The sequence below is a fragment of the Desmodus rotundus genome, chromosome 2 (genome assembly GCF_022682495.2).
Source record: "Desmodus rotundus isolate HL8 chromosome 2, HLdesRot8A.1, whole genome shotgun sequence".
NCBI classification, from domain to species: Eukaryota; Metazoa; Chordata; class Mammalia; order Chiroptera; family Phyllostomidae; genus Desmodus; species Desmodus rotundus.
This window is the reverse complement of record NC_071388.1, coordinates 33,156,732-33,171,451: the sequence shown is the minus strand read 5'-3', so window position 1 is coordinate 33,171,451 and position 14,720 is coordinate 33,156,732. Positions and strand designations below refer to the sequence as shown.

Below are 14,720 nucleotides of genomic sequence, written 5' to 3'. Positions count from 1 at the left end.
ATGCCAACAAATTGGACAATCTGGATGAAATAGATGAATTCCTAGATAAATAGATATCTTCCATAACTGAATCAAGAAGGATCAGAAAATCTGAATAGACTTATTACAGCTAATGAAATTGAAGAAGTAATCAAAAAACTCCCAACAAACACAAGTCCTACCCTGAATGGCTTCACAGATGAATTTTACCAAAATTCAAAGAAGAACTAAGACCTATCCTCAAACTGTTCCAAAAAATCCAAGAAGAAGGAAGTCTCCTAAGCTCATTTTATGAGGCCAGCATTATCCTAATTCCAAAACCAGGTAAAGACACTACAAGTATAGAAAATTATAGGCCAATATCCCTGATGAATATAGATGTTAAAACACTCAACAAAATACTAGGAAACCAGATCCAGTAATATGTTTATATTGAAAGATCATACACCATGACCAAGTGGGCTTTATTCCTGGGATGCAAGGTTGGTAGAATAACAGCAAATCAATAAATATGATACACCATAAAAACAACATGAAGGATAAAACTCACACGATTGTATCAATAGATGCAGAAAAAGCATTTGATAAAATCCAGCACCCATTTATGACAAAAGCTGTCAGAGTAGTGGGAACAGAGGGAACATACCTGAGCATAAAAAAGGCCCTATCTGACAAACCCACAGCCAACATCATACTCAACAGGCAAAAACTAAAAGTGTTTCTTTTAAGATCAGGAAAAAGACAGGGTTGTCCACTTTCACTACTCTCATTCAACATTGTACTGGAAGTCCTAGCCACAGCAACGAGATAAGAAGAAATAAAAGGCATCCCAATTGGAAAGGAAGAAGTAAACTGTCATTATTTGCAGATGACATGATACTGTACATAGAGAGCCCTAAGAATTCTGTCAAAAAATTACTAAGAACTGATCAATGACTGCATTAAAGTGACAGGAATTAAAATAAATATCTAGAAATCAGTTGCATTTTTATATACCAGTAATAAACTATCTGAAATGGAAACTAAGAAAACAATCCCATTTACAATTGCATCAAAAAATACCTTGTAAGAAACTTAACCTAGGTTGTAAAAGACCTATACTCAGAAAATTATGAAACACTGAAGAAAGAAATTGAAGAATATACAAATATGTGGAAGCATGTACTGTGTTCATGGATAGGAAGAATAATATCATTAAAACATCCATACTACCCAAAGCAATCAACAGATTCAATGCAATTTCTATCAAGATACCAATGACATATTTTACAGAACTAGAACTAATATTTCAAAAATGTATATGGAACCAAAAAGACCCTGAATAGCCATAGACATCTTGAGAAAGAAGAACAAAGTTGGAGGCATCACACTACCTAATATCAAACTATACTACAAGGCCAAAGTAATCAAAACAGCCTTGTACTGGCATGAAAACAGACACATAGATCAATGGGACGGAATAAAGAGCCCAGAAATAAACCCACACCTTTATAGTCAATTAATGCATGACAAAGGAGGCAAGAACATACAATGAAGTAAAGCAGCCTATTCAACAAATGGTGTTGGGAAAATTAGACAGACAGATGCAAAAAAATAAAACTAGACCACCTTCTTACACCATACATGGGAATAAACTCAAAATGGATTAAAGACCTAAACGTAATGCTGGAAACCATAAATATTCTGGAATAACACATAGGCAGTAAAATTTCAGACATTTCTCGTAGCAATGTTTTTTTCTGATATATCTCCTCAGGCAAGGGAAACACAAGAAAAAATAAACAAATGGGACTACATCAAACTGAAAACCATTTTCACAGCAAAGGAAACCATCAACGAAAGACAACCTACTGAATGGGAGAATATATTTGCCAATGATACATCTGATAAAGGGTTAATATCCAAAACTTATAAGGAACTTACATAATTTAACACTAAAAAACCAAACAATATAATTTAAAAATAAGCAAAAGACCTGAAGAGACACTTCTTGAAAAAGGACATACAGATAGCTAATATCTGTGTGTTTTTAATGTCAGATTTGTTTTCAAAGCCTTTGCTCTGTTGTTCAGTTTTGTGTCCCCATGTGCTCCACCTAGTGGCCAGTTTGGGCAGTGGTCTATTTCTTATTTCAGTTCTCAAACTCCAGCCTAAGACAGGGTGGAGCAAAATTAGGTTTACAGTTGTTCGTATGGAAAACAATGCAATAATTAATAAATAGCAATACAAGAATAAACTCTGTTTTGCAGACTCACAACTATAAACCTACTTTTGCCCCACCCTGTATTTAGGATCAAATTCATGCACACCCAACATGGGAGTAAGCTACAGGTCATAAACAAATTTTTAGGGCTGCTTTTCTGAGCACCTCTCTCTCCATAACCCCCTATTTTGGGGTTCCCTGTGGCTTTTTTAGTCCACTAGCCAGAAAGGTGGGGCTTTGTTTACCTTGTTCTGCCACATACTTTCTTCCAGGCCACTTGTGTCCAGAGTCAAGCAATGGATATTTACATAGTCCTCTTGGAAACACAGCTTTTTTCCTCCCACTGGGGAGGAAAGTTTCACTCCCTCTGAGTTTTTGGAGTCTTTGAGCCCCTTGCTGCCACCCCTGTCACTGCTAGAATATCCCACTCTTTCTCCTCAAGCCTGAACTAGAGGACTTCTCCGGGAGTTCTCTCCCTTTTCCAGATCCTTCCTCCAGGCTGAGGAATCAGAAGAGAAAAAAAAAAGAAAGGTAAAAATCACCACTGGTTAGGTGCTAGGTCAAATACTGTTTTTTCTCAGTATTGTGTCTTCTAGTTCATGAGTATTGTATAGCTCTCTGTTTAGATCTTATTTAACTTTTTCAGCAGTGTTTTGTACTTTCTATGTACATGTATGTCTTTGACACATTTTGTTAAATTTCTCACTGATGTTATTGCAAATAGTATTTTTTTGTTTTTGCAAATTAAAGAATTTAGTTTAATGTAGTGACTAACATTTTAGTTCACATTTATAGTCATGGCATATGTTTTCATTCGATTCTTTTTTTTCAATTTTTAAATTATTTTATTGTTGTTCAATTATGGTTGTCTGCATTTTCTCCCCACCCCTCTACCCCACCCCAGCCCAACCCACCTCTCTCCCCTGCTTCCACCCTCCCCCTAGGTTTTGTCCGTGTGTCCTTTGTAGTAGTTCCTGAAAACCCTTCTCCCCACTATCCCTTCCCCCCTCCCCTCTGGCTGTTGTTAGATTGTTCTTAACTTCAATGTCTCTGGTTATAGATTTCCAAGAATTTCTTAATCTTATTGGTGGCCTGGTGGTAGCTTGCCATGAGTCCTTTAGCCGTTCCCAGAAGTACACCTGAGGAGCCCGTGGAGCTGGCCTCCAGACCACCCCCTTCCCTCCCAGCTTCCCAGGCATCGTCATCTCCTCACGGACCACACATACCCTAAGCACAGTGCATCTCCCACCCCATGCATGTCCCTCCTGCTGGTAGTAATAAAACATATTTTTTAAAACACACACAAAAAATATGCGAATAATATTTTAAAAAAATTTATGTTTCAGTTGTTCAGTTCTGGCATATAGGAATAAAACTGAATTGATTTTTTACTATTGAGCTTACATGCTGCAGTCTTGCTTAATTTACTTGTTAGTGCTAGTAGCTTTTAAAATACATATATATATACGTATATAGATAGCTAGATAGATAGAAATAGATACCTTAAGATTTTCTCCATAGATGATCATATGATATGTGAATAATGACAATTTTACTTTATCCTTTCTCATCTATATGCTTTTATTTTATGTTATTGCCTTATTACATTGGTTAGGATCATCAGTAAAATGTTGAAGAGTAGTGATAAAAATGGACATCTTTGCCTTATTCTTTGCCTTAGGACAAAAGCACTTAGTCTTTCATTAATGTGCTTTAGGTAGAGTTTTTATAGGCACCTTTTATTACTCTGAGGAAATTTTTTCTACTAATATTTTGTGAACAGTTTTTATTGTGATTGGGTACTAAAATTTGTTAAGACTATATCTGCACTTATTAAAATAATCTTTTTTTTCTGTTAATGTGATAAATTGAATTGATTGATTTTCAGCTTTTAACCAAACCTTGCTTTCTTAGGGCAACCCCGCTTTCTCATGCTCTATTATCCTTTTTCTAAACTGTGGAGTTTTGTTGAAGATTTTTACCTCTATAATCATAAGGATATGGATCTTATCTTTTGTTGAATTGTCTTTTCTTTTGTTGAATTGTCTTTGTTTGTTTTGATATTGGAATAATGCTGGCCTCATATTAGTAAGTGTTCCCCTTGTTTGTTTCCTGAATGAGTTTGGGTAGGATTGATATTATTTCTTTCTTACATATTTTATAGAATGTTTCCATAAAGTTGTTGAGGTCTGTAGATATTTTGTGGGAAAGTTTTAAAATATGAACTAAATTTTTTATTAGCTATAAGGTTAGAGCCTTAATTTCTTTTAGCTTCCACTTTGATAACTCTTTTTTATGGAAATTGCTCATTTTATCTAAATTATCATATTTATTCATGTAATATTATTTATAATATACTTTTATTATCCATTTAATATGACCTTAATATCTGCAGGCCTTGTATATACAGATTTAACTCAGACACTGACTTTAGAACTCAGTCCAGAGGGGAAAAGTGACTGTATTGTACTGTGTCATTACTAAAAAGAATAGCCAAGGGGTTTAGTCTCACGTTGGAGACATTTTATCAGCGAACCTGCCTTCTCTTTCCTGCTCAGAAAGATCCAGGTTTCCCGACACTGCTGTTTGGTATAGGAAGTCAGCATTTATGTTTATCAATTAGAATACTTTTGGCTTGGATTAATAGAATGCTTATCTAAAGGTGGCTTAAATAATAAGGATTTATTTGTCTCTCTTAATGGGCACTCCGAAGTTAGGCAATCCTAAGGTTGGTGGAGTGGTCTAGTGATTTCATGGCTCTGGTCTTCCCCTTAGAGTTTCAATATGGCCACCCCTGTCCTAGAGCCTCTTTTCCTGTTTTGAGTGAATGTGTGTGTCTCTCTTGCATCAAAGGGGAAAGACTTTCCCATTAACCCCACATGTACCGCCTCATCTATCTCATTGTTCAGGATTGTGCCCTAGCTGCACGGGTGCCAGGGGGAGCAAGTATGTAGAATATTTATAGGAGAGAGTGGGAACAAGGAAGAAGAAGGGGGAGAATGGCTGCTGGCTGGGCAACCAACAGTGCCTGCATGTGTGTGTGTGTGTGTGTGTGTGTGTGTGTGAGTAAGATGTACAGGGAAATCTAGATTGACTTTTTGGATGGATAAAGGCTCTTATTCCCACATGAATGTGTACGTGGACTTGGATGGATGACCGACCACAGTGGGGGATGATGATGGCATTTGGGCTAAAATTGTCTTTGCCTCTGTGACACACTCAGAACTTTATATATTGTTTTAGTTACTTAAATTTTGTGATTTCAGGTTGAGTCCAGAAATCTTCCTGAAACGCCCAGTGGTTGAAGGAAATCGTTGGAGGTTGGACTGCATTCTTAAACGAAAAGCAGTATGTACTTTTTAAAAAATATATTTATTTAGTTTAAGAGAGAGGGGACAGGAAAGAGAAAGAGAGGGAGAGAAACATCAGCATGTGGTTGTCTCTTGTGCACCCCCTACTGGCCTGCACATACCTGGCCTGCAACCCAGGCATGTGCCCTGACTGGGAATCGGACCAGCAACCCTTTGGTTCACAGGCCGGCACTCAATCCACTGAGCTACACCTGCCAGGGTGAAAAGCAGTATGTACTTTCCAAGCAAATGCTGAAGGGATTTCTTAAATGTTTATTGTCTCTGAAATACCCTTTCTTTTTTAAAGTCCTTCATATATACTGAAAACTTTTTTCTTTAGTGTTTGACAAAAAAGTAGAATACTTACTCTTTTCAAGCTTATTTGGTTCTGATTTTTTCCCCCTGTTACTCATCAGTGCATAATATTTTAGCCTAATTCAAAACATGGATTTTATTAGCAATTTTAATCATTTATGGACATTTAATTTTATAGGCAAAAACTTGTAATAAAATTTCATTATTGAATAATAAATAATGAAACATTGCATTTCATTTTATTAATTATTCTGTTATTTGATCAAAAGACAAAGTCATCTGATATTTCAGTCAGATGAGGCCAAGATGATGGTGAAGAATATTGAAGAGGAGGGACATTAAGAATTGGTGCTGTTTTTAGCTCAGGGGACAGTTCAGGGACAGATCCTGGTAATAATGTGTGATGGTTTCCCGTGCAGTTGACCCTGTTGACTCTGGGTGAGCACTGAGTGTGCTCTTTTTGTTATAACGAGTAAGTAACTGAATCAGTATGCGGTCACCAAAGACTACTTTACATTCATATTTCTAATGAAATTTTTAATGCAGTTGGCTATCAACCAAGTTAAATTAAATCAAATTAGAATAGATCTGGATTTATTATTAATCATGTTCAAATTGGGAAGTGCTAGCTTTTTTACTATTATTTGAAACTCTCTTAATCTTTTAAAAAATTTTATCATTAAACATTCTACAGAATTTGTAGATCCTGAGTAATCAAGGGTAGCATTTTTCTATTTCTCACAGCCTTCACTCATTTATTTTTTCCTCATCCTTTACATTTCCCTACTTCTTTCCTCACTCACCTTTTCCTCTTCTTTCAATATTTTTTCTCCATGTTTTCACTTGAGGACTTTTGCAGCTATCCATAATACAATCAGACCTTAGTGTTAATACTGAACGCCAAAGGTGATAATCTTTATTTCAAACCCATGTCTTGCCACATAGCATCATTTTCATGGCTAGTCTAATTCATTGTCTCAACAGACGTCTATTCAGAACATTGGGAATTCTAGTTTTGAAAAGCATGATTTGCATATTCATTAAATAATTCAGCATACAGTTACTGAGGGTCTCTTCTGAGCCAAGTACCATACTAATTTCTAGGGAAGCCCATGTGTGCGAATCGGATTCCATCTCTGGAATCTGCTGATGGAAGGCTGCTGATGGACGGCTGCCCGTGTTCTGGGCTCAGTCCTAGGATTATCCAACTTATTTCTATACTTATATAGAACTTTCTCCATTAGTCATTCCTACTAGTAAATCCTCTCCTTATAGTACTTATCCAACACTTTACTGTTTTAGGTTTCAATCAACATGTGTTTGCTGAACACCTAGTATGTGCAGAGCACTTGGCTAATCTCATGGACATGTACATAAATAAAAAACATGATTCTTGACCTGAAGGGGCTCAAAAATCTACACAAGGGTCAACTGGGTACAGAGAGAGCCAAGATTCAAAGGCAGGAGGGAGGGCATTGGGTGGGCCTGGTGGGGAACCCCTCACAACATGAGGGATTTAGGGTGGGCAAAAATTTAAAAAGAAGTTGTTTTCAGGTGCAGGAAATGTGGTGAGGAGACATTCTGGAAGCAGGAATTCAGAAGGCTTTGTAAGGTGACGCGGCTCATTACACCTGAGCATTAGCATAGGTGGGAAGACAGAAAAAGCTGGAAGAGCAGGCTGCAGCCAGGATGCGGAGGGTTGATGACCCAAGCTAGGGGTTTACGCTTTATGGAATACAGTGGGCATCTGCCGGGGCAGGCGGTGAGATGCATGAAGGGTGATCTGATCAAAATTATGTGTGGGAGGGTGAATCCATTAGGAGGAAGTGGGAAGAACTCAGAGTCAGAGCACTAAATTTTAGGTTATTTGTGTATGAGATGCGTGCAGAAGGTAAGTAAACCGCAGAAAGCTCGTCGGTGCTAGAACAGGGCTCAGGCGGAACATCCTGCAAAGCCAGCCCTCCCCCTTACGTTGGCCGGCATGTGTTTGTTTACCCCGCTTCATGCTCCTGTCCGGGCGCCTTTTCTATCACAAGCCTGGCTTCTCTTTGCTGTTACTGCCCGCGAACCCTGATGAGGTTCCAGGAGAACACCATGGCTAAGTAATTATTATTGCTTGATAAGGGTCTTCATTTTAATTTTATCAGCTTCTGAAACTTGTAATTTTTAAATTGTGGATAATGATTTTTTAAATTTCCAGAGGAAATAGTAATACTATTAAATATTAATTCCCCAGTGGTACATTTAGCAGAATTGCTCTTCTTTAGCTACACCAAAGTATTGTTTTAGTCATAAATTTTTAACAGTTCAATCATTCCAAATTGACATTCCACAGGCTCCTGAACACCGCTTCACATAAACGGTTTTGTTTCGGAAAGCCACTGAGTCCACAAAGTAGTGGGTTGATAATAGCATTGATTCTTGCATTAGAGGGTCCCGGAGGTCCACAAGGATGATTTTTTTTTTCTATCTGACCATGCAGATTTTGGGGAAGGAATTTAGCATGTCTGCCTCATAGCTTGCATGTAGGCAAACATCTCTTACAATGGCTGTTTCTTAGGGCAAAAATACAACATTTTGCTTCTCTGTAATAACCAAGTTGATATTTTCCTGTCTCTTTGGTCTTCTGATATGCCCTGTTATCATTTAAAATAGTGTAGGCCAGCCTCGAGAGGCAGAGTGCTGACAATTCAAACCAGCATCCCAGGGTTTCCCACAGTTCTGCATTTACTGCACTGAGAGGTGAGAATGTACTTCGGCCTTAGAGACACCTGATGCTCCTGATGAGACTTGCACCAAAAGGAATCTTCAAGTGTGGCAACCTGGAGACGTACAGGTTTAGGCCCTCGGGGGGCTTTTGTCATCATTTACTTTCTCACTGCCCTGGACCACAGGACACATTCTAGAGTTGCATTCACGAGCAATGGGAGAGAAGGGTGTCCAGGTTTGTCAAATGAGATGAATAACCACATCTCTGCCCATAAAAATCAAAGGGAATCTGATCAAAGTGCTGGCCTAGAAGGGCACTGCAGGGAAGGGGAGAGGAGATGTTCAAACGTGAGGACTGTCCTTTAGACAAAACTGGTTTAAAAAAAGTTCACAAGCATTTGTGTTCTTACATCCCAATGCTGCCTGGGTTTCAATGGCGAGGATACGATTATTTTTCATTCTGTACTTTTCCTTTTCCTGAAATTTTACACCCCCTGGGGAAGTCCTTGACAAGAGGTAAAATTAGTGATCATCCTGTGGATGTGTAAGCTAAGCTCTCTTCCAGCAGTGGACAGAGCTGGCTGTATCTAGAAAATATTTTGACCCTAGGACTTTGAACAATCAGGAAAAAAGCTGCCTCAGAAACAAAGTCTCTTAATTTCAACTATGAAAATTTTTATATTTGTTTTGCTTCACATGTCTGATATATATGTAAAACTCTTAAAAAGTCAGCCCTACTGTTTATAGTATTGTGTCTGTTCTACTTGATTAAAAGCAAATTATAAAAGAGGATAGAACCTTCATCTTTGGAAACTCAGGCTGGATGAAGTTTACTCTGCAGAAACTACAGTTTAGTTGACTTCAGAGAAATGAAAGGTGGCATTGCGTAGTCAAATCCGGGCCGTTCATCTTCCTACTTCCTGTATTAATATTATTCTCCCCCCTCCTAAGAAAAGTAATTTCTCCCAGAGTAACTAAAGGGCATTGGTAAATTATTGGCTGTTTCAAAGGTGTATCTTTTTAAATTACTGAATGAACGTTAGTCCTCTCATTTTCTTTCTCATGTGGCTTTCATTTTGCATGAATATTTCCCACGTTGTATAAGTCTTCACTATTATGACCCAGGAAATGCCATCGTTTCCAGGGAACGATTTTTCCCTTTGCCCTGTATAGTTTAGAGTTTATGATAGTATTGCGATACCTTGACCAAAAGAAAAGGAGTTTATTGCTTTATTATTACAGATGTCTTGTCACTAATTAACCTTAGAGATAAGTGATACTACTGATGTGGATATGGATGTGAGTAAATAATTGTAAGCCAGACTGTGTAAAAATGAACTTTTTATATTTAATTACTTCCTTGTTAGTCATTTGTATTTAAGCTAAAAAGACTGAGTCTCTACCCTATTTCCTTTAGAGTTAACTTATTTCAATGATTAAAGACACAGCACAGAAGAAAATGTCAAGTATAATAGACAGAGGGCAACGATATAATCCATTAGCATTAACATCTCTCCTATTTCAAAAATCCATTAGTTATGCAGGTAAATGGAAAATTGTAAGATTTCAGGCCAGTTTCTAAGATGTATCCACTTTCCTTATGAGTGAGTAATACTCTCATAAGCCTAAGAAGTAGAATTTCATCCATTTAAAACAAATGAACTGTGATAAAAGATTTCAGCTGTAATGTACTATAATTTGGGTTGAAATTTTTGGTTTTAAACTGTATGTTATATCTTTCAGTGGAAGGCTCTTTGTTGGTAACTGTTATTCAGTGCTGAATCCTAAATATTCAAATAGCAAAATGAACCTGAAAAATAGGAGAAAAATAAAATAATGTTCTACCTTTCATTTAGAACCCTCAGTCAGTGGTCTATGGAAGAGTACTCACTGGCCAGACAATTAGACATTAATCTGTTCACTTCTTGTCTACACTTTCACTTCCTTGTCTCTTTACTCAAGTAATAGTTATATAATTATAATAAATAATGAGCAAGTTCCAAAAGTCAGCCGTTAACCAGAGAGATAGAATGACATATATATGTATTTGTGTGTGTGTGTTTCTTATCCTACTTTTTTCTCAGTGCAAGGGTAGGTCTTCTAGTACCCACATTTTCTTAACTCAGCCCAGAATGGAAATCCAGTGTGTCCCTTCAAAAATGTATACACTTCTTAGATAGTATTAATATCAAGAAATACACAGTATTAGTATTTTGAAGTGATGTGTTATTATAAGGCTTTAGGAGCCAAAATAATGCTTCTTAGTACTGGCAGACCAATATAGGGGAATTGTGTATGTGTTTGGTTTACTCTAAATTTTTATATCTTGCAACCTAAAATATTAATTCTTATGTTATTTCCCATTTCTAGGGGTAAAATTCAATATTTTCAACCCAGTAAAGATTTCTGACTCAAATTTCCATTATAAACAATGTCTAATTATCATGGATTATTCATATAAATTTAAAATTATTCTTCGTCACTATAATTTATTAGATATGCCTACATCTCCAGTACTTTAGAAAGTACTATGGAACATTTCTTCCCTTTAATCTCTGGGATATTAAATGCCTAAGTATAGGTAGATACATTAGGCAATACGTATACAGTATGTTTCAGAATGCTTTCAGAGCTGCTGGGTATAGAAATGTGAATTCAAATGCTGCAAACTGCACAGCAATACTGAGGGTGCAAACCTAAAACGTAATACAAGAAGTAGGGGTAAATAAGACAACAGTGTGTTGGTGGGGAACTATCCGAATGGACATGGAAAAGGGGAGGGACATTCGGGATGGGGCAATCCAGCACAGGCTATAAAACCTTGTCACCACCCAGAACTAGATAAGAAAATACTAGTGCATCTTTTACTACCAGCTGCTGAACATTGTCTTTCTGATGGTTAATAATAAACGTTATTTAAATAGGGTTATAAAGTTAACTAGACACTTTTGATTTGACCCTCACAATGGTCTTGTCTGTTTTCTTTTAGTTCTAAGATCTAAGGGTGGATTAGTGTTTTGTTTGTTTTGTTTTAACTTGAATTGAGATGGGGGGAAGACAGAGAGAGAGAGAGAGAGAGAAACATTGATTTTTGTTGTTCTACTTATGTAGGCATTCATTGGTTGATTCTTATATGTGCCCTGACTGGGGATCGAACCCGCAAATATGGTGTTTCTGGCTAATGCTCAGGATGGATCAGTGTTAATTTGTGTGAGATTGCTAAAACTCAAGGATTTTGGAATGTTAGAGAGGCTGACTTCTGAAGTCATTTCACTCATGAAATAGACATTAATGATTTAATTATGGGTTAAGAGTATGAACCAACATATTTATCTTCTGAAGATTTAGAAATGTTTTTTTCCATTTAAATACTTTTTTTAAAAAAGAAATGTTCTATGAAACACACCCCAAGAATATTAAGGGGTATTTATTTTAACTTACTATATCAGAGTTTTTTAATTGCTTCAATAATTGAAGTATAATACATACAAACACAAAATGCTAAATTTGTAACATGAATCAGGTCAAAGCTTTCTCAGTGACAAGTGTTTGAAAACGTCCATGGATGTAAGGTATCAGACACTTCGTAATTGTGGTTATAATTTCAACCTTCTTGCTGTAATTGTCAAATATCGACACTGTCTTGGCACGTCAAGTTGTAGGAATGGAAGGGAGATAAATTTTATTTTTGAGATTTGTGTCTTAATGTATACACATTTATGTTTCACCTCCTTGTATTATGTTTAGGGAACATTTTATTATGCTTGTTTATGGAAAACTTTTAGAAAGTACAATGTGCAGAAAGGAAGAAGAAAAAGAAAACCATAACCTACCTGCAGAAATTCTCATTCCTCCCTGTGTTTTCTCTGTGACAGCAAGAGGGGGTGAGGATTTTCATAATGCTCTATAAAGAGGTGGAACTTGCGCTCGGAATCAACAGTGAATACAGCAAGAGGACTTTAATGCGTCTCCACCCCAACATAAAGGTATTTGGGTTCATCTTGTTGAAGTGAGTTTCTTATTTATTATTCTGTAGTTTTTCAGATATGTTTTGCTCTGAGCAGTGGTAATGTGTAGAATTACCTAATGTATATTTGGAATCAAGAGCATCGTGTCCTTCTCAGAAATAGAAGAAAGTACTATATGTTTTTTATACTTCTGCTATTGACGGAGTCAGCAGAGGTGATATTTCCACTTCTCTTACCCTGACAATTTAGTCAAAAGCACACTTCTGAGGGCGTTTTCATATTTGAGGCTTGTCGTGCTTCCACTCTCCTCACTACGACGAGCCCGGAGCCTCCTAGACGTGACCTCCGTGCAGCACCCCTTGACTGCTGATGGCAGCAAGGAGAGCTCCTCCAGGGCTTGCTGTGCTTTTCCGAGTAACACCTCGTGTGAAAGTCTAATAAAGTGAATAAGCACAATAAGCAATATGAAAAAAGCTGTTTGTTATTTTAACAAGGACCTAAAGCCTATGAATAAATATTGGCCAGTCATTGAGATATATCTAGACAATGAATCAATAAATCTCCAGCAGGCTTAAAGTATATTAAAATGATATATTTCACTTGGTTAAAAAATGATATTCCATGTAAATAGTAAACAAGAGAGCAGGAGTATTGGCAATACTAATATAAAACAAAACAGACTTTTAATCAAATAAAGGTTATAATAGACAAGGAAGGACATTATATATTAATGAAAGGTTCAAAGCAGAAAGAAGATATAACAATTATAAGCATTTCTGTACTAATAATGACCACTAAAATATATACAGCAAACATTGACAAAATTAAAGAGTGAAATAGACAAGTTCTACAGTAATAGTTGCACACTTTAACATCCTCCTCCCAATAATGGGCTATGTATAGAGAATGGAATATTATGTAGCCTTAGGAAGGAAGGAAATTCTGACATATGCGAAAACATGGATGAACCTTGAAGACATTATTCTAAGTGAAATAAGCCAGTGACAAAAAGACAAATATCATATGATCCCATTTATATGAGATGCCTATAGTCGTCAAATTCAGAGAGACAGAAGGTGGACGGGTAGTTGCCAGGGCTTGAGGGGAGAGGGGGTGGGGAGCTAACGTATAGTGGGTTCAGAGGCTTGGTTTTGCAGAAGGAAGAGTTGTGGACATGGGTGGTGGTGATGACTGCACAGCATGAGTGGACTCGATACCACGGAACTGTATACTTAAAAGTAGTTACTATGGCAGATTTCATGTTGTGTGTATTTTACTGTAATTAAAAATGTCATTTTAAAAATTACTCTGCAAACTTTTGGAAAAGTTTCTACTTAAAGACATACAGAGATAAGGTAGGTCAATCTGCAATCATTCAAGGCAGTGTCAAGGTAACTCTCAAGTCAAGAGCTGGCAAAATATCTATATTATATGCTTACTATTTCATCTCAATGGCTACCAAAAGATGAACATAGTTATAAAAATTTTGCCAGAGATGGATTTTAGTTAAAATTTTAGAGTTTTTTTTTAATAGTACCAGATATAATCCTTTTAGGGGGAAAAGGGAATCAGCTATTTCATTGAGCTGACTTTTATTGAAATATGTGACCAAACTTCAAGCTAAATGGCAGCTGCCCCAAATGTAGTGTAGTGTAGAGGAGTGTGGGGAGTTTTAGGAAGTAATTAGGAGTCTTCCTCTGTTAAATACTGAGAGTGAAATTAGAAGTTTGGGGATTATCTGTGTTGTATGCAGAGTCCATTTTGGTATTTGAATGATAGAAAATGCTATTCAGGGGGGAAAACAGACCTAGTTTATTATAACATGAGGGACGTTTAAAAAGCACCTTCCGTATGCATTTTTCCTGTCAAGGTGATGAGGCACCCAGACCATGTGTCATCCAGCGTGTATCTGTGGGCTCACCATGAGAAACTCGTCATTATTGACCAGTCGGTGGCCTTTGTGGGTGGGATCGACCTGGCCTACGGCAGGTGGGATGACAATGAGCACAGACTCACGGACGTGGGCAGCGTGAAGCGCGTCACCACCGGACCGTGTCTGGCTGCCCTCACAGTAAGTAATTTCACCTGTGCAGAATGGCGTTCTAGGGACACAGTTTGTGTGAACATATTAGAGCGTGACAGGCTGACTGACTGGGTGAGCAGCGGTGTGACCCTGGAGGAGTTAAGAACGTCGAG

The 14,720-nt window shown here is 37.2% G+C and overlaps 1 protein-coding gene across 6 annotated transcripts in view; it reads left to right on the top strand.

Moving 5' to 3' along the window:
* Positions 1 to 14,720, top strand: part of PLD1 (phospholipase D1) — a 182,520-nt gene that overhangs the window by 96,715 nt on the left and 71,085 nt on the right. For all 6 annotated transcript variants that reach the window (XM_053918079.2, XM_071220569.1, XM_045197978.2 and 3 more), the window contains 3 exons: positions 5,449 to 5,530; positions 12,432 to 12,542; positions 14,395 to 14,595. In XM_053918079.2, the coding sequence (XP_053774054.1) occupies positions 5,449 to 5,530; positions 12,432 to 12,542; positions 14,395 to 14,595 (394 nt within the window). The remainder of the gene's footprint in view (positions 1 to 5,448; positions 5,531 to 12,431; positions 12,543 to 14,394; positions 14,596 to 14,720) is intronic.